At 39.5% G+C, this 21091-nt stretch overlaps 1 protein-coding gene across 2 annotated transcripts in view; it reads left to right on the top strand.

The window, feature by feature from the left end:
* Window positions 1-1255: 1255 nt before the first annotated feature.
* LOC102805680 (leucine-rich repeat and calponin homology domain-containing protein 2-like) overlaps window positions 1256-21091 on the top strand; it is a 210610-nt gene continuing 190774 nt past the window's right edge. For both annotated transcript variants that reach the window (XM_085498287.1, XM_085498289.1), the window contains exon 1: window positions 1256-1440. In XM_085498287.1, coding sequence (XP_085354413.1) covers window positions 1266-1440 — 175 coding nt within the window. In that variant the 5' untranslated portion in view covers window positions 1256-1265. The remainder of the gene's footprint in view (window positions 1441-21091) is intronic.

The raw sequence follows: 21091 nt of genomic DNA on the forward strand, positions 1-21091 counted from the left end.
CTTCCGTACCAACTATGGGTTGGACCAACTACTGTTTTAGTGTCCATTAGCGGCACCCTTTCAAGTTTACAGTAATGACTTTGACATCTGTTTTTATTGTATTTATTAAGTGTGTAGTATCTGAAATAAAGTGAGTTGTTCACTAGCCTCAGAAGCGTAAATATCGTCTTGACTGACTTCTCTACTATCACCCACACACAGGACAACGATTACCAAGTGTTGTATGTTATATATCATATTTCTCGGTCCGAATAACTGTTATCTATTTTTAACTTTTATGATATGTGAATGCATATATATATATATTATATTTCCATAGTACAAGCTAGAATGTTATTATAATTGTTTCCGGGATAAAGGCAAGGCGGCAATTCACGGTAGTTATTTCCAGGCTTTATTTTGGCAAAGACACGAGTGTACTGCCCTGTGCCTGTTTTCAAGCAACATGTTATTTTTTTAATAGTTATATTGCTTTTATATCAATTAATTTCATTGGAAAGATTGTTTAAAGACTTTTTTTTAGAATTTTACCGCTTAAATGTATCAGATTTCGACTGATTCATTCAAACTAAAATGTTTTGACAGCGAGAAACGTGGCGAAATATTCAGACCAAGATTTATTCAATATAATTAAGTACTAATTTTGTCGAAACCAGATGTTTTCCTGTCGATATTTTGACCCATTTTTGAAAATTAGTCGATTTTAAAAATACATGTACATGTACTCTAACCATGCGTCAACTGTGATTCTCGGCGATTGTCAACTTTGAGAGACATCCAACATAGACCTGCTGCAAATTGACCATAATGTTTTAGATTCATTATTTGCAGCGTCGAACAAAACTAGATTCTGTGATTATCTGTATATTTTTTCTCTTTTTATTAAGTGTTGTTGTATTCTGAACGAAGAATTTAAATATTCGATAAGGTGGTTTTCCGATTTGGAATTTCTAAATGTACTTAATTCCTTGATAATGAGCCATTTCCTTCAGAGGTGCATTCTGTGTCATAACTATGGTCGGCCTTGACATTTTTCCAGTGAGTTTGTTATCAAATGATTTTTATAATTTTATTCCTTCATTTACAGTGTATATTAGTTTATTGTTTAGATACAGTGTTATTTAATTATTAAAATGAACAAATCTATTGTTTTACCGGCCAGTTGTCAGATTCGCCTTGTATGCAACTGAGTCATGGCAGGACTTGTCATGACTCCCACAATGCTGTGCGATGCATTTTCGAACAATCTGATTAGCATTTTCAAGATGGCGGCACAAACACAGAATTTTAAGTCGGGAACACAGTCTCAGCTGTCTCGAAGTATAGAAAGGGTATTTGACGACGCTGAAGTATCGTGCCAGATAAATCTTAGTGGAAGAAAACTTAAGGATTATCCTATGATCGCCAATAAGTTCGATCTTGCCGACACAGAGGAAATCGGTGAGTTTTGTGTAGTACCAATGAATGTGTGACTGGTGGTGGTGTCAGTCATTACTTCGAAAATTGAGCCCACAGTATAAAACGAGTCGTTCCGATAGAATGAATCTAAGGTTGGGCGCCGTTTGTTTTAGTCATAGTCGGACATCATGTAGACAGACATCAACTGAGCCAAAAGTGTGCGCAGTATAGTATTTAGTTAAAATACATACCACACACAGTGCAAGTAACATAACACAATACACTGCCAGGTATGGCTTGTTTATTTGTAACAGAGTGTGGGTGACAAGTACACCGGATATTCATATGACCAACGTTTTGCAGAGTCATAATGGTGAATACCATTAATGTGTATGTAATTCAGTATTTACTTTTACGAGAAAAAAGCTGGTAAAATTTGTTTCATCTTTTTGCCTCTACTCGTCATGTCAACAACAACAACATGTGACAATAGCAACAACAACAACCATGGATGTACTAACAATTTAGTACATCTATGATAAAACTATGTAATGAGCATTTCATGTAATTGCCTTAACTTTTTTTCCACTGTTCTAAACAACGGCATGGTTCTAGAAGCCGTACCTACACACGAATTGGTGACGTCACAAAATGCATGACCTTCAATCGGGGTCGTTTCCTTGATATATATGAATTGGTATATACAAATTACAATAAAGGTACTTAAGACATTACACATACGGTAAAACAAATCACGTGACCATATGATGATAATAAAGGTAATAAATTTATCCTAGCTTAACAGTTGAACAGAACGATCATATAGTCAGTCGGGTCACTCTTGGGGTCACGCACTTCGTTGCAAAATGGCCGTGTGGTTGAAACTGGGTCATGGCGTGACGGGTGAGGAAGACATCATTAAACACTCACAAAATCACAATAAAACGGGGAAGTGGTTGCATATTACGACGTAGCCAACATGGGAAATACAAACAACGCACAATACAAACGACATGGGTTTGAATCACACTAGATACACACTCGCCAGAACCGAAGCAATCAGAAACCAGCAATCGTTTTGGCTTTCCCATTCAACTCATCGGTACATTGGAGTAGTTAGAAAAATGAACACAACTCAACGACCAATGTCGTGGCGTGGTACACAAGCGTGCCATCGAGATAAAACAAAATTAGCTTGAAAAGACAGTGGGTTCGAGTCCCGCTCAGAGCTACCGTAAAAACGTAAATCAAATAAACTGAATTCTCTCAAACTGTAAACAAAGAACGTCGCGAGAAAATAATAAACCTCACCAAACTCTACCACGCAAAACTGAATGAATAAATAATAAAATAACTTGCGTCTCAATTTAACAACTTGTAATGGTGTAAAATTATTAAACGAGAGTTGTCTACACCAAAATAAGTCTCAAATATTTGTCCACACATTTATTTTCACAATTTAATAACTTGTAATGGTGAAAGTTAATTAAACATGACTTTTCTACACCAAAATAAGTCTCAAATATTAGTCCATACATTTATTCTCTCAATTTAACAACTTGTAATGGTGTAAAATTATTAAACGAGAGTTGTCTACACCAAAATAAGTCTCAAATATTTGTCCACACATTTATTTTCACAATTTAATAACTTGTAATGGTGAAAGTTAATTAAACGTGACTTTTCTACACCAAAATAAGTCTCAAATATTAGTCCATACATTTATTCTCTCAATTTAACAACTTGTAATGGTGTAAAATTATTAAACGAGAGTTGTCTACACCAAAATAAGTCTCAAATATTTGTCCACACATTTATTTTCACAATTTAATAACTTGTAATGGTGAAAGTTAATTAAACGTGACTTTTCTACACCAAAATAAGTCTCAAATATTAGTCCATACATTTATTCTCTCAATTTAACAACTTGTAATGGTGTAAAATTATTAAACGAGAGTTGTCTACACCAAAATAAGTCTCAAATATTTGTCCACACATTTATTTTCACAATTTAATAACTTGTAATGGTGAAAGTTAATTAAACGTGACTTTTCTACACCAAAATAAGTCTCAAATATTAGTCCATACATTTATTCTCTCAATTTAACAACTTGTAATGGTGTAAAATTATTAAACGACAGTTGTTTAATCAGTTGACATCAATGCAACTTACCCGCAGACAGTGCACAACAGAGTATCTTTATTGAGCAATTATTAACATGAACGTGTCTTGGCATTAGGGTTAGGGTCGGGTCAGGTAAGGGCAATGGAATTATTGTCAACTTCAACTTTTCAACTTCTTCTTCAATTGTTATTGCTTTGATATTTTGTGTATATGTACCTTGGGCAGACCTCTCTCAGATTTGTTCATTTGGTGCTGATATCTTTAATTCTCTAATTTTCATGAATATTTTTGTCATATTTGATAAAAAGTAATATTTTTGACTTCTTGTTAAAAGCAGCAAGTCCAATTGCTTTGGTAGTATACATATAGGTACCTCCGGTAGACCTCACTCAGATTTGTTCATTTTCTAATGATATCTTTAATTCTCTAATTGAAATGTGCATTGCTAACATCAAAGCTATTTCAGCCGATAGGCTGCATGCTTGGTGTAATATGTCAAACTAAAAACAAGGGGCAGAATATTTTGTACAATCGGATGAACATAGTTCATAATCTGTCAAAAATTAACCAGTGATAGGATCATACATTACAACATGAAAATAATAAAACCTTAGCTACATCATTGACCAATATATAAATAGTCACAACTGCAGTGGAACCCCCATGACCCCAAGATTCTTTTCCCTTATGTCATGAACCACTTCTATTTTTATCTCTGCACCTACGGGGATGAAAATTTAGCGGCTCTGCCTGGAAGGCCTGCTTTTTCCTGTTCAGGTTTCTGGCTTGGGTTGTTACCGCGGCTGCGGTCACCGACATTGTAGCTAGTAGTATTAGTTTTCCTTGTCATTTTTACCCTCGTGTTGATTCCTCCTTTGTGTATAGCATTTTTCACAACAAAGAAAGTAAAACCTGGCGACGTAACTAAACTACTTTTGGTTTTGTTGCGTCACCTTTTCCAACTGTATTTCGCTTCTCTCATGCATGTTGTGTTCATTTTATGCTTTATCAATGTATTTAGAAATGGATAGATGTAATGACAGCCCCAGAGCCTCGCTGCCAGTTTTGTCTCCTCGTTTTTAGAGGCAACTGTGCAGTGGTTATAATCAGAATTTACCAGCAGAGAACCCGCAAAAAACCCATCCAAAAATGCTGGAGTTCTGAGGCCTGTGATGTTTTCCAGAGCCATGCAAAATCACTGAGACTGACTGCGTCGCTCGTATTTTCATAGCAAGGTAGCGTGTCCAGTAACAATAGGTTAAAGTGAGTTGCATGTTGGCATGAGTGGAAAGTCCACACGCTCGGCTACCGGTACTTCAAGTACTGAGACGTTTAGTAGGAGGCCCGATGGTGGAGGTACCAATATTTTTCAGTCTCAAAGTCTGTGTTTTCAGGCGATGGTTTACCAGGGCTACAGCGAGGCTGTGCCCCTGAAGGTCTTTCCTCCTATGGGGCCCATTGCGAGTCCCTTTGTGGATCCGTCCACGCACGGCCTGGGTTTGCCTCCGAGAGGGCTTTGGTTGAAGGACTGTTGGGGCAAATTGCGTCCCTGGCAGGCCGGGTAGATCAGATGCAGTCGGAGTGAGCTGTCGCCACTGCTTCCCCTCGGTCGGCAAGCAGGAAGAAACACAAAAGCATCGCTCGCATTCAAAACATGTCTCTTCCGGGGGACCCCCCCCCATTCCCAGCCACGACTCTCCCGCTGATTTGGGTGAGGCCGAGGCTCAGGCTAGTTGCACTGGGTCTCCTCTGGGACCCCGGCCCTGAATGCCAACGGGGATGCTGGCAGCCAAGCCTCTAATATTGGGGAAGTACTTTGGGCTCAGGGCACACGTTGCACCTCCCCCTACTTTCAGCCAGCCAGGGTTCATCGTGTGGTACCGGACTCGGGATTTACCCTTGAGTCCGGGGTCAGATGTGGGTTTTGACTCCCTTATTGCCGACCCATGAGCGTCCCAAGAGGGAACCGACGCATAGTCGAACACGCTCTTGTTGAAAGGAGACAGTTCGCTTGTGTCAGATACAGTCGGTACCTCGGGCGGTCTCTCAGAGTCTTCCATCCGTACCGATTGGTGAGCCACGTCTTCGGGGTTATGCGAGTATCATCGATCCTAGTGATACGATGTATATACTCCCACCCTTGATCCTAAGGCAACTACTTACTGTTGCTTCAACGCTTATGGGATCACAGGCGTCAGGATCCAAAGCAACCCCATCGGCACGTCTCCCCCGCCGAGTGCTGAGTGAGAAGCAGGGCGGGCAGACGGTGTTGATGGGTGGACTTTGGTCAGCCACCGAGGAGTTAACGCTTAAGGCCCCCGGGTGGGGTAAATCTTATGCAACACTTTCCGCTGGACCAAACTCTACCCGGTCGGTGTGGTTTCAGGATCAGTGTGGGATGAGACCAAAACGCCCATAACCAGATCCCAAGGCTCCTTCCCAAGACCCCGGTACCACGAATTTCTGTTTGGCAAACCGGGTAAAATGGGACTGCTGCGTTCTATGGGCGTTCTCACCAACTCAGTCTGAAACGATCCATCACGCCCTGAGGGCAGAGTTGCTTGAGCGCATTTTTGTGCCCGCCCAGGACTCTGAGACCTCGGAGGCAGAACGCACCAGCCTGCTAGACCAGGCGACACATTTACTGGTGGGCCACTGCACATCTACGTGCGACATTCCCTAGTCTCACCTGGTTCTCCTGGCCAGGGCTACTACTGTGCAACGAGACACGGTATTGGAAGCGCGTGTTTTCGCCGGCGAACTGAGTCAGGGGGTACCTCTTCCACCCTCTTTGATGGGGAGATGACGGGTGCAGTCTCGGAGCTTCAGAGTGCAACGAACCAGATGGTTTAGATCAAAACCGGTAGCCAGTTGGCCACTGCCAAGGGTAAACAGAGAGCGCCCCAAGCACAGAAAACACAACGCCCTAAGTCAGCCAGGAGGCAAGCAACTTAGTGACTACCGCAGGCCTTGGGGAAAGGGAGAAGAGAGCACCCATGCCTCGCAACTGCCGAACCCATGGCCACATATCCCTGTCGCACACAGATTGCGCCGATGTAGTCCGGTTTGGAGGCAGCGGGTGACCGACCCCTGGACTTTCCAGGTGCTGACATGCGGTTACAGGATACCGCTGAAATCTCCATCTCCCCCGTCAGTGTCTCCCCCATTGGGGGCACTGTCAGCGGACCCCCACAAGGTTGAAGCAATCTGACAGGAAGTAGATAGTTTGCTGGAAAAGGGCGCCATACACAAGGTAGATCAGCCGGCATTAAGTCCAGGCTTGTACTCAAGTGTGTTCGTAGTACCAAATCTACAGGTGAATCAGTACGTGCTCGTCGACCGGTTTCGCATGGAGACGCCATTCAGCGTTCTTCTCTTCATCCACCGTTTCGACTGGCTAGCCTCACTAGACTTAAGCGGGGCCTACCTGCACATACTGATGCACCCGGCGAGTTGCCATCTCCTTCGAGTCGCCCAGCTGGGCCAAGTATTTGAATATCTGGTTATGCACAGCCCCCTACAGGTGCTGCTGCTTCACCAAATGTTGGTACACATCAATCCGTACCTAGACGACTGGTTATTACATAACTCAGTCAAGGGGTTATTAGCCATACAAGTAAGGCTAACAAAGGATTTACTTCACTAGTTGGGCTCTTTAGTAAATCAGACAAGTCCCATTCCTACCCAATGCAACATTTGGTGTTCCTGGGCATTGAGTTTGGCACAGAGGTAGGCTTGGTATAGCTATTTCAAGCGTGTTACTTAGTGCTTAGCAGCCTAGCCGAATGCCTAGTCAGCGTTCCCTCAGTTTCCCTCCGAGAACTAATGCGGATCATCAGAATGGGTAGTTCCCCAGGCCGCATTACGCAGCCGCCCGGTACAACGCTTGTTGCTACAACACCAAGCTCTCCTACTGGAACTAGACAGGCAGGTATTGATCTCGGACCAAGCGAAGGAAGCCCTGCCCTGGTGGTCGTCACTAGCCAACCTCGGACAAGGGGTCCCTTGAACTCACTCGCCGCAGCTATGACTCTGGTAACAGATGCCTCCCTCCAAGATTTGGGGAGCGCATCTATTGGAGGAACAAGCCCAAGGTATATGGCCCGCATTTGTTTCAGGACCGCCATATCAACTTGCTCGAATTGAAAGCAGTGCACTTAGCACTACCACACTTTCTACCTGTAGCTCAAGACCACAGAGTCCTGCTCCGCACAGGCAACATAGCGGTGGTCTCCGTCAACAAGGGGAGGGGGGGAACGTTCCCCATCATTGTCAGTCCTAGCGGAGCAAATTCTCTTTTGGTGACTGGAATACAATGTGGAGCTAACCGCACACCACCTTCCAGGGGCGAGGAACAGTCTGGTAGACGCCCTTTCAAGGCGGCTCCGTCTCCAGAACACTGTGGCTGATACCCCAGTGGGTAGCCTCCAAGATGTTTTGGCTGTGGGACGGTTTGCCAGTTCGGAACACCAAGCTCCCGATGTACGCAACACTCCTGTCGACTCCAGAAGCCTGGGCCAGGGTCACTGTGCTGACCCCGTGGACCCACATAGATGTGTACTACTTTCCTCCCTTCCCGCTAGTTTACCGGGCACCGGAAAAAACTTCAACAGGTGCAGGGATCTCGCCACACAAAATTAGCGAACACTACTGAAATGCTTCCGACCAGGACTATTGTCCGATTGTTATTATAATTATGTACCGACTGACACGCATCCTGCCAATCCTGGATTATAATTTGTAAACAATATCCCTAGTCGCATGATACGTAGTGGCTAGTCAATTTTGTGAAATTAGCACCTCTTTGTTTGTAGGTAAATACTTTCTGCGATAGACACAGTCTTTAGATTGAAAGCTAAAAATCTTTCAAAATCTATTCCACCTCGATATAACATTGTCAAAGCAGAGTTCACGATCAGTTTACGCCACTCAAGAAAAAAAACATCTACGTGTTTATTGCGTGATTTGGTAAAATACATTTGAACTGTTATCATTGCGAATCATGTAAAAACTCTTCTTTCATACAATATTTATTTACTCACTGTTTACTATAGCTAGAGCGCTGTACGTGTCTTCACTTTCAGGTTGGTTCTTCTGCCGATTTCTCGCAACCAACAACGTGATTTTTTTTCTGGGATTTCGAGAAACATACCATGAATCGTTATGGCATTCATACGCACAACATTTCGCCATGTTTCAACTTTTAAGTAGTCAGTTAACAAGGTCTTTCATAGTAGCATTTCTATGGGATTGAAGTACGAGCATGAATGGGTTCAATTATCAGTGTTCACTGATGACATCATCTTACTGGCCCTCTAGAGGCGAAATAACGCCAGGAAAAGCGGAAGTTTGTCGTCTGCCTCACAGTCCGTTTTATACCCGATATTTAGGGCATTTCGCTGCACATACAAGTTGTTTCTATCGACAGAATTCATTCATAGATCTCAAATTTCATGTACAGAGTATCAAAAGCCACACCTCTGCTCCCCTTTAACTTTTTACAATAGACATTAATATTGCAACAATAATTTATTTGTTTTTGCTTTAGTCTGCAGCATTCGCATTTCGGATATATTTTATTTTTAAATTCAAACTCTTAAAATTGTGAAACATAATGTCTTAATTTCAAAAATATGTGCACTGCGACCGAATATTAATTAACAATGAATATTCATATAGCTCATTAATAATATTCATTACCGGCTGGCACTCGCGTTGGGCTGGCGAGATCCCTGCAGGTGCACACCTGCATATTGTCATTGGTCGCACCCAATTGGCCAACCAAGGCCTAGTTTCCACTTCTGTTGGAAATGCTATTCGAAACACCAGTAGTGCTTCCGGACTTACCAGACATGCTGTCCCAATTGGACGGCGCACTACTAACGAGCCCAGCGATGTATCACTTACATGCATAGAGGCTATCAGTAGACTCGCACAGACGAAAAGTTTATCTGAGCGGGCTGCCAACGTCCTGGCCAGGGCGAACAGGGATTCCACCAACGCTGCCGACAATTCTAGGTGGCGAGCATACACTGATTGGTGTAGTGGAAGGGAGATTGATCCATACCATCCCTCTATTGGCCAGGTAGCAGACTCCTTCGTCCACCTATTTGACGAAGTGGGTTTGTCCTGCGCAGCGATCGTTGGCTACAGGTCGGCCTTGTCCCCCACCATTGAGAATGCTTTGGGAACAAGACTTGCCGATTGTCCTATTATAAGAAGACTATTTACTGCTTTCCATATCAGAGGCTAAGACCCCGTGCAAGGGAACCGCCCAACTGGGATTTGTCAGTTGTGTTGTCTGCTCTAGCAGACCGCCCTTTGAGCCTGTCCGATCAGCACCACTCAAATTTTTGACGTGGAGAATAGTCTTCCTACTGGCCCTCTCCTCAGGTAGGCGTCGATCAGAACTGGGGGCATCGCCTTCTCGGATGATGTACCGCCTTTATAGACAATGAAAATGTGCTGAAGACACGAATTGGGTTTCTCGACAAAAACCAAATCTCAGGACATGACGATCGGGTGTCAAATTTTGTTGGCCCGAAGGGTGAGAAGAAATTGCTTCTCTGCCCGGTTCGAGCACTGAGCTGCTACCAAAACCGTATTATGGATTCAAGATGGGGTGTCAAGCACATGTTTTTGTGTTATGGCCAAGGCAGGCAGGATAGGCCGGCCTACCCGACTTCCATTGCCAAGTTCATTACTGCGACTGTTTTAGAGGTCTATACTACTTTAACTTCCTCGACACAGAGCTTGCAGAGACACCAAGTATGAGCGCATGAGGTCCTTGCGATTACTAACTCACTAGTGCTGCCCCCCCCCCAGCACACACGGAGGACAGGCTTCTGGAGAACGCAGAACGTCTTTATCAACTACCACCTAAGAGACACCAAAACCATTGAGGAGGGTCTCTTTAGGTTTAGACTTGGTTTGCTGACCCAGCCCAGGCACAGCACAGGCAAGGTAAGACACCACCCTTATTGGGGGTCTTAGCTAGGTGATGAGTGGGTAGAGTGTATCATGCCGGACTGTGAAAAGTCTTTCATCATTTTCTGTTTGCTCGAAAAAGCCGCCACCTATTGGCGTCTGACTGCCTACAGTTCAAAATTGTCATTTTGACTGACCAGAGTCTATGGTGGGTAATTGAACGTAGTGAATTTTGGCAGAGGGTTCTCCGAACCTGCCTATTCCCATAGTTCATACCCACCATAGACTCCGGGTCCCCCAACCACCCCACTCTTTCCGTAACATTGGCCTAGTCCTTGATGCAGAGAGAAAAGAACCAGAAGTGATTATCTGGCTATGATGGCGCTGCCACATGGCCTTGGTCATGGGGTTTGTGGCGCAAGGGAAAAGAATCTTGGGGTCATGGGGCTTTAATGCCTACAGTTCAAAATAGTCATTTTAACTGACCGGAGTCTATGGTGGGTATGAACTATGTGAATAGGTGGGTTCGGAGAACCCTCTGCCTCAATTCATGATATGAACCAGACAAACTACTTATCACGAGCTCGGCAACAGATAATTTACTTCGTCAATTTCTTCGGTTCTGTAGTTTATATAAACATGCCGCAAACAAAGTCTACGCATTGGATACTTCTTTAAATAAGTTTAAACACCAATCCTATCATTTTTCACGACAAGCAAATCATGTTTCAGTCCAGGCACTATGAGATGAGAACAATTTTAGCTGTGTTGCACTTGAAAATACAGATATTATTTGGAAGTTGCTAGATGACGGCAACGCCTGAAAGATTTAAAAGAATAATTACATGGAAAGTTATATAACTGTCAATTGAGTGCATGTGGTAGGGTATCAATGTTGTGTAATAGATAATTATTATAAGGTCAACTTGTGTGAATAATATAATAATGACAGCGAAAGACACTTGAAGTTATTTCCAAAGGCTGAATGCTTTTTGTATATGGGGCTCCAGTTATAACCCAAATGTTAGCTTCACGACCTACCATGGCAATACCCGAAAAAATATTGTTTTTTTTTGCGAAGCAGATTGCCAGTCAGCCTACCGACATGTCTTATTAATCCCCGTTCGGACGCAGTCCGAAAAAACAGGGACTTTGACCTCTGTGCGTCCGTGTGAGCGTGCGTACATCTGGACCTGTATCTTAGAAATGCTTGGACCAATCAAATCAAATCAAATCACACATACATCATACATATGATATATTATACATATGCACGTCAATTTGTTTCACGGTCTGATTCAAGATGGCTGAATGGCGGCCATTTTTTGTGCTAAAAAAATCATCAAAATCAAGCATTTCTCGGCTGTTTACAGATGGATTTTGTTCAAACTTGGTATATACTTTAGACATTATAGCACCTTGATGCACAACATTTTGTTTTTCAGATAAGATTCAAAATGGCCAAATGGCAGCCATTTTTTTTTATGAATGTGGTTCTAGTGCCATATTTCTGACTGGCTTTGACTGATTATATTCAAATTTTAAACATTCATTATACATCATGTCATAGATATACAGACATATTGGTTTGACAATCCTATTAAAAATAGCCGAATGGTGGCCATTTTTGTACTAAAAATCATCAAATATCAAGCATTTCTGGCATTTATGAATGGGTTCTGTTCAAACTTGGTACATGTACATACATTTGTATATTAGACATTACGGGTTCTTGATGCACGTAATTTTATTTTTCAGATGGGATTTAAATACCAGTCGGCCATTATGTATTAATGAATGCAGTTCTAGTGCCATATCTCTGACATCTTTTGACCGATTATGTTCAAATTTAATATATTCATTATACATGTATTCAAAATGGCTGATTTTGTTTTAATTAATGCTGTTCCAGAGCAATATCTCTCAATACTCATTTGACGATCAGATACAAATGTCAATCATTTTAATGTTAAACAATCATCATAATCATATTCCTGACATGTTTATTTTCCAGCTATATTACTATAAACAAAACTATATATTTTAAATTCGATAACTAACAGGGACTGTGCCATGCATGGCTTGTTATTTGTTACTATGATCACTCCTGGTAGCTACTCGTACAAAAGATTAACTTACTCACATCTGATTATGCTGGTTTTTGTATCCTGTATCTGTGAGTGAAAATGAAATATCCTGACAACAAATCTTTGACTAATCAAAAGATATTGTGAGCGAACAGGATGTTTTATGTATGACAGGCAGTTTTAAAAACTCAGGAATCAAAACTATTTCCCACTAAAAAAAGTAGGAAGAGAATTGACATATCCATTCACCTAAATTATGAACTGTTTCTGGTTATGGGGTAGTGTGACGAACACTGCAATCAGATCAGTTGGCATTGACAACATTCAACTTTACATTTGAGACAATCTCAACAACATCTTTTTGTATTTAAGGATGTATGCTACAAAATAAAAAATCCATGGAAAATTGTTTAAAATACTACAGATGTAGAGGACATGTTACTCTAAACTCATTGAAAAGAAAAAAACAAGGGGTTAATGTACTAATTTTTAAGCTACACAACTCACAATTATGCTGAGTCAGCATTTTTAAGTAGCTTTAATAAATAACTTAAGTTGTCATTTATACTCAGTCTTAATCCAAATTTTTACTGAAATTGGTTTTATCCTATCAGCACATAATATGAGTTCATATTTAAATTCAATTCTAATGAATTTAAGAAATTACCTATTTAAAGTTAAGAAAACAATAGTTTCCTTCATTTGGTTTTGTATTTTAGATAAAAAAATTCATAGAAACTGTCCTACAAAAAATTTCATCCACGGAAATCTCTTGAAATTGTGTATATGTTGAGTACTTCTGAAGTTATTCAATGTTGTACATTGAAAATGGTATGCTAATGCACTACTTTTTGAGGGGGATTCGCACAGAGTTCTGGGTAAATGAAGGAAATACTCGCTGTTACGGCACGCCTGATTGGCTGAAAATGAGTACGCGCACTTGATTTACCCAGAACTCTGTGCGAATCCCCCTTGATTCTGGCTGCTGGCCATTTTCGTTCATGAAATCATCGGATATCATCAGAAAACGCGGGATTTGTGCAGTTTTGAATAAAACCAAGTTAGCGATTATGAACAATGGTTATTAACGTAACACCTGACCCCCTCTAACATTTTTGTTTCGCATTTTAAGGTAAGAAATCGACATTTGAAACCGACAGGGTGTCGATTTACTAGGTGCCGTGTTTCACAACTTGTTTATTTATATACGTATAGCGGATGATTTTTTTTAAAAATTAGTATTAATTGATTTTCAGCCCCCAAGTGACTGTGAACAATACACACGTTGTTTTTTTCTTGAGTAGCGTAAACTGATCGTGAACTCCGATTTGCCCATGTTGTATCGGATGGAATTGATTTTGAAAGAATTTTAGCTTTCAATCTAAAGACTGCATCTATCGTCAGAAAGTATTTACTTACAAACAAAGAGGTGCTAATCTTACAAAATTGACTTGTATTGTTCAATCGCGGGACTATGTCTATTGTTTACAAATTATTATCCACGACTGGCAGGATGCGTGTTGGTCGGTACATAAGTATAATAACAATATGACAATAGTCGGAAGCGTTTCCGCAGTGGTCGCTAATTTTGAGTGCCGGTCAGGCCGACCAGCGTGACGAGATCCCCCAATGAAAAGAAGCACAGTTGCGGTCTTGCTAATCACCGTGGCGGTGTCAGACCGGTGTGGCGGCAAATCAAAGCACTGTGGCGGGACCGCCACGCTGTTTACATCCTGGGGAGAACACTGCAAAGTCAAGCCACTAATGCACTGAAGTATTATTTTCTTCTGAGGGATACTGATGAAAGCATTGTATTCTCAGTTAGGGCACAGGTGGGGAGGGGGGGGGGTGCTGTCACATACATACAAGGCAGAGTATGACTAGTGTTACATACATGAAGTGACAAAAACATCAGTACTGTTGTAAGTAATATTTATTTTGTGTTCTGTTTTTTTAAATATTCATATATTGATAAATATATAAAAGTGGTCCATAAATACTAATATAATTAAATATTTCATCTATTTTAAAATCATATAACACTTGCTTTATCATCGAGGTGGTAAAATTTCACGAAATACAGAGAGGGTATCAGAAAAGCAGCAATGTTTATGTTTCAGTTTGTCTAAAAGACCATATCTTTGCACAGAACTAACCAGAATCCTAGCATCAAAATTCTTACAGTTATGTGCAACTAACACAAAATTTAATGGAATCCATTCTATAAAACTCTCAAAAGCATCTTTCTGTGATAATGTTGGTACTAAATTAAAGTTATGAAACAGTTTACCACATGTATATGTCAACCCAGTTACTTTGGATGCTGCTGGATGTATTGGCTGACAGGGGTCAACATACTCATCATCATTTACCATCATAAGATGCAGCAATCTGACAAATTGAGGAATCAATACCAAATGATGTTGTTTCAAGATCAAATACAACAACAGGAGAATCTTTAAGTATTTTTACTGGAAAACTTACAGGAGCATTAACTGGTTCAGGAATACATGTAATATCAATGCCATTTCTAATTGCAATGTTTGTGTTGTATGTGTCACCTTCTCTTAAACTCAGTAGCATTACATTTTTTGTTTCGCTCCTCTTTTAATTGTATACGTCTAAGTTTGTATTTTTTGTTTTCTGTCTGCATCTTTCTTTTTCTTGCTTTATTGTCTAGTTTTATTCCCCTCACCTGTGAAACAACTCCAGGAGATAGTCCATTTTCTTTGTTAACACTACAAACATATGTGTATCCACTATTTTTCTGTGAAACTGCTGCTGCAATACGGATAGTTAAACTTTCTGATTTACTGTAATGTCTGTTTTTTTGGTGCTTTAGAAGCAACAGTGTTATGAAAGCTTTCATTGGCTTGTGTTGAACTCATAAGAGAAAGTTTATTTGCACATGCAGCATAAATTTCAAAAATAGATTTTAAATCTTTACTCAATTCTACCCCAGAAAGATCTTTACCATATGGAAGACGTTTGTGGCAGTAAGTATCTGGCTGACGTTGGTATTCACACCATTTACGATCACATGATTCATGAGATCTAAATGCATGGGGAACAATGGCAAGCAAGTTTTTATTGATTAAAGCTGGCCTACCTTTGTTCTGAGTAACAGCATAGGAAAAACATGTTTGAAAATACTTGATAACACGTGGTGTTAATATTTTGTGAGTTTTTGAAAGTTCATATAGTTTATTTCCTAGACCTTTTTTGGTGTGGTTCATATCTGGTCTCTTTTCAATATCTTGGTTAATTTCTGTTCTTAGTTTATGAATGGTTGTTGTATCATCATCCATAGTTAAAGATACTGTTTTAGCACTAGTTTTGTTAATAGTTTTTACCACTTCAACAGCAATAATTCCTTCTATAGCTTTGAAACTCCCTGTCCAGTTCTTACGACAGTCATGATTTCTTGTGTTCATATCCCCATTTTCACAAATTTTGCATCCCTTTAAACGCACAGCATATCCATAATTTTACCAGTTGCTTCCCCTATAGCAGCACCATGACCTCACAGACTGTTATATTGTTTGCCAGAGCCACAGCGCTGCCATGCACCATCAAAGGAAATATCAACTTGATTTTCATGTGAACTAAGTTTTTGTTCTTCAGTTAGAGCTTTAACACACAGTCGTTTTGCAACATTCTCAATACCAACACCTGCTTCTCTTTCTCTTTTCTTTAATGTCTTGTGGTGTATACCCGGTATATTCAGTGAGGCAAGGAAGTTATTCACATGAGTCTCTCCCATTCCACTGTGTACCATTCCTATGTTATGAAATAAGAAACAACTTAGATTAACATTTTATAAGATTAGTTTTTGCTGCCCTACATTACTAAAAGTATGATCACCAATATATGAACATAAGAGGTTAATAATTGAGATGAATCCTTAGTTTGCCTGTAAATCTAACCGGTGGCTAATTTGGTATTTACATCAAATGTAATTAATCCTTGGTTTGATTTGGCATTCCTATGTGTCGAACCTGTATACACATGGTTTACAGCACCACATCTCTGGCAAGGTATATACAGTACACTACCAAGACCAAGGTGTTCACAACACACAGCACAGGCTTTTAATCCCTCAGCTAGAACAGACAGCTGTACTATTCTGCGTCCAACATTCCAATTTATAGCACTTTCTGAAGTAACTTCTGTAAAAATAAATCAGATTATCATTACAGTCATCATGTAAATAAATTTCATGCAATTTGCACTACTATACTGGCTAACAGATATTGACAACAGTAAGATGTTAACATATTATCTGTGCTATTCATAGGAAAAATATGAATATTTACAGAAATAAAAATCATCATTTCTAAAGGAGCCATAGGCAAAACAGAAACTCTCTCACATTCAGATAAAGGTACATGTGAAAAATAACAATAATGGAAATTTTTAGGTAACGTAGCACAATTAAAAACTTGAGATGGGGGTCATGGCCTATTTTCAGAAAAAACATTTATTGGGAGAAAATGTCCAAAAATATATATTACAATGACACAATAAAGAAAAAATAAAATTCAAGTATCTAATATAATATAATATGCAAGTATTTTAATTTCCTTAACACAGCCGCAAGTTCATCATGTTACATGTTAATTTTTTTCTGAAGAGTAAACAGATGAAATTTCAATGCTCTAAATTTAAAACACTAGGAAAATACATAAATGGATTTCAAAACAGCAAAATATAGAAAATATTTGAAAATGCTGTTTATTCATAGTTAAAATTGTATCCCCTTGGTTATATGGAACTGTGAGGACAATCATGCCCTCAAATTGGGGGTTTTGTGCGTATAGTTAAAATTACCAGTTCGCGGTTGAAGGCACCTTGTCATAAATAAAGCTGCAGACGACGCGACAGACCAACTTCGTTGTCGAATATTTTCTTTATCACAATTTCTGTATTTAGCGAAACAGGGATTAGGAAAAAATAAACACTGTTTCCCCTAAAACAAGCATAATCCGATGTCATAAAAACAAATAAAATGCGAAAATATATTGTATCGAGTTGTGTGTACAGTTGCAGACGACTCAACCAAAGTTTACGTCGTATACTGACACCGTACGTACGTACCTGAATTTGATTCTAAAACTACTTCAGCAACTTTCTTATGTTGGCGGATCGCCTGGATAACTGCCAATCTTTTTCTCGGTCAAAAATCCTTTAAATTTGCGTACATTCAATGATCGCGAAGCATACTTGTTTGTTGTGGCAGCCATCTTGAAAGTTTGCTTCAAATGCGCAGAACGTATGCACAGTGCATTTCCGCGCATACAACCTTAAAACATTTTTTTTATTGAGTCAATTTACATAAGCACTTTACATAGTTACATGTATGTGTACCAACAAATTACATTGCACAACAAACAAGTACAAAGTCTCCACAAAAATATTACAATTTTTTCAGGTAGTCATGTTGATATGCTAGGTCGTTGCTACAATTTTCATAAATTTTCCCCATTTTTAGCAACGCTGTCGACTTTGTCGAGCGGAGCTTATCATATGAGTGATTGTCCGTCGTCCGTGTCAATGTTTTACTTTTTCGACTTCTTCTTGAAAACTACAAGCCTGAATGCTTTGATACTTGGTGTATATGTACCTTGGGTAGACCTCTCTCAGATTTGTTCATTTCATGATCATATCTTCAATTCTCTAATTTTGGTGAATATTTTTGTCATTTTTGGTAAAAAGTGATATTTTTGACTTCTTTTTAAAAACCACAAGTCCAATTGCTTTGATATTACATATATAGGTACTACATGTGGACCACTCTCAAATTTGTTCATTTTGTAATGATATCGTCAATTGTCTAATTTTGGTGAATATTTTGTGTCATTTTTGGTAAAAAGTGATATTTTTGACTTCTTGTTAAAAACCGCAAGTCCAATTGCTTTGATATTACATATATAGGTACTACATGTGGACCTTTCTCAGATTTGTTCATTTTGTAATGATATCTTCAATTCTCTAATTTTAGTGAATATTTTTGTCATTTTTGGTAAAAAGTGATATTTCCGACTTCTTGTTAAAAACCGCAAGTCCAATTGCTTTGATATTACATATATAGGTACTACATGTGGACCTTTCTCAGATTTGTTCATTTTGTAATGATATCTTCAATTCTCTAATTTTGGTGAATAATTTTGTCATTTTTGGTAAAAAGTGATATTTTCTTCTTGTTAAAAACCACAATCATTTATGGTGGAAAATGATATTTTTGAATTCTTGTTGAAAACAGCAAGTCCCATTGCATTGATACTATGCATATTGTTCATTTTCTAATGATATCTTCGTCTTCCGTGATTGAAATGTGCATTGCTAACAGCGGAGCTATCTCAGCCGAGAGGCTGCTTGTTTTAAAATGTTTTCCCAATTTACCTTTTCTGTTTGCAATCAAGTACTCAGTTTTCTGTACCCTCTGCATGAAGTCTTTAAATTCTTCAAATTTTGGTTTGTTACCCTGACATCTGCAAATATAAATAAACCTCCTGGCTACCAAAAGCAAAATGTTTAACAGGAGGGGGAGAAGACTATCACCAAACAAAAAGCATTCTGGGTCGTTTACCCGAGGGAAATTCAGTTTTGTCCCCCATATCTCAAAGAATGTATCCCAAAATAATTTTACTACTGGACATTCATAGAAAAGATGAAGCAGATTTTCGTCAGGCCCCTTACAGAACGTACAGGCTCCTGATTCAATTTTTGGTGGGGTCATCTTACAAAGAACAGATTTGGTTACCAGGATATTGTGGCTGATTTTCCGTTGAAATTCCCTGAGCTTTGACTCTATTGTGAGTCTATATGGTGCTAAGTAAATACTTTCCCATTCAGTAATATTGGAGTTCAATGTTTTAACATGATAAATTTCAGATCTTGGCGAAATAAAATATTGCTTTATCACTTCTGGGGTCACCAACTTAGTTTTACATTGTTTCAAATGAATTTGAACACCCACAAATCTGATACCCAACATATCATCCTCAGGGTTAGCAAATTTGTTTATATCTACTTACCTTTTCCATTCTCGTGGTAGTGCGGCCACAATTCCAAACCAATCCAAAAATCTCTTGCGAGGTATTCCCCTTTTTTCCACTTCACTCCACTTCACCCCACTGAAGATATTATCAAAAATATTTCCAACATAGTGGAAACCAGCCTCCCTGAAATCTCCCAAGAATATACTTCTACCTCCTTGTAAAATATGTTTGTTGTTCCAAATACTTTGATTTAGGGGATGCTTATCACCATCTGACGGAGCTGTGACTGCTAGCCACGACTCTAACATACTACCAAAGAAACCCCTCACAGTAATGGGAAGAGCATTAATATTAAAATTACTCTTTAAAAGAGTTTCTATTCCCCCAACTCGAGACAGTTTCTTCTGCAAAATCCATTTCCAAGGGTGGACTATATCGTTGTCAAACAGACGACGTAGCCAGTCTATTCGTTGAGCCTTCACTATTGCAAAAATATCCGGTACTTTTAGGCCACCTACACAAATGTCCCATATCATTGTTTTCCTGGCCACCTTATCTTTTCCTTTCCAAAGAAATGGAAATAGCATTTTGTTTATTTCTTTCAGGTATCTATTAGGGCAATCTGAGAGACTAAGAACATACTGAACTCTTGAAATACCCATAGCTTTAATAATTTGGAATGGATTCTGCCAAGCAGTGTTAGGGCTCTCATTTTCCAGAAGTGTAAAGATACTTTTAGTTTCTCTATGGGGATTGTGACATTTCTATCCGTTGCCATTTTTCTGTCATTTGAACAATTTGAATCATATTTGGCCATTTTATCGCAAGGGGTTTCTCTTTACATTTGCTTTTGTTTCCAATCCACATTGCTTCACACTTATCCTGGTTAATTGCTAACCCAGATATTATTTCGAAATTGCCCAATATTTCAAACAGTTTTCTACATGAGGGGAGATCACTAAGGAAGCATGTCAGATCGTCTGCAAACGCTGCACTTTTAAAAGAACCAAAACCCGGAACCACAACTCCTTCAATATCCTGACTGGACCGCAGTGAGCACAGAAATATCTCCAACCCCAAAATGAACAACAGGGGAGAAATTGGATCTCCCTGCCTAACTCCTCGCCCCAGAGAGAAATATCCTGTACTGGTGCCTTTGTTCATAACACAGCTGGAGATGTCAGAGTAAAATACTTTTATCCATTTTATAAAACTTGGGCCAAAATTATACGTCTCCAATGCTCTAAAGAGGAAAGGCCATTCCACAGTATCAAAAGCTTTTTCAAAGTCTACTGTTAGTAACAAACCAGGGATGTCCTCCTCGTCCATGTACTCCATTACACAGTCAACCAATCTCACATCTCCTATAAATCTATTTTTGACAAAAGCCGATTGGGTTATATGTATTAACTGTGGAAGGACTTTTTCTAATCTTTTAGCTATACATTTTGTACCAATCTTATAATCTGAATTGAGGAGTGATATATAGGCCGCCAATTTTGGATCTTGCTATTATCCCTTCCTTTTTTCTCCAGCAATATTATTACAGCTTG

The sequence above is a fragment of the Saccoglossus kowalevskii genome, chromosome 1, assembly GCF_978046115.1.
Source record: "Saccoglossus kowalevskii chromosome 1, keSacKowa6.1, whole genome shotgun sequence".
NCBI classification, from domain to species: Eukaryota; Metazoa; Hemichordata; class Enteropneusta; family Harrimaniidae; genus Saccoglossus; species Saccoglossus kowalevskii.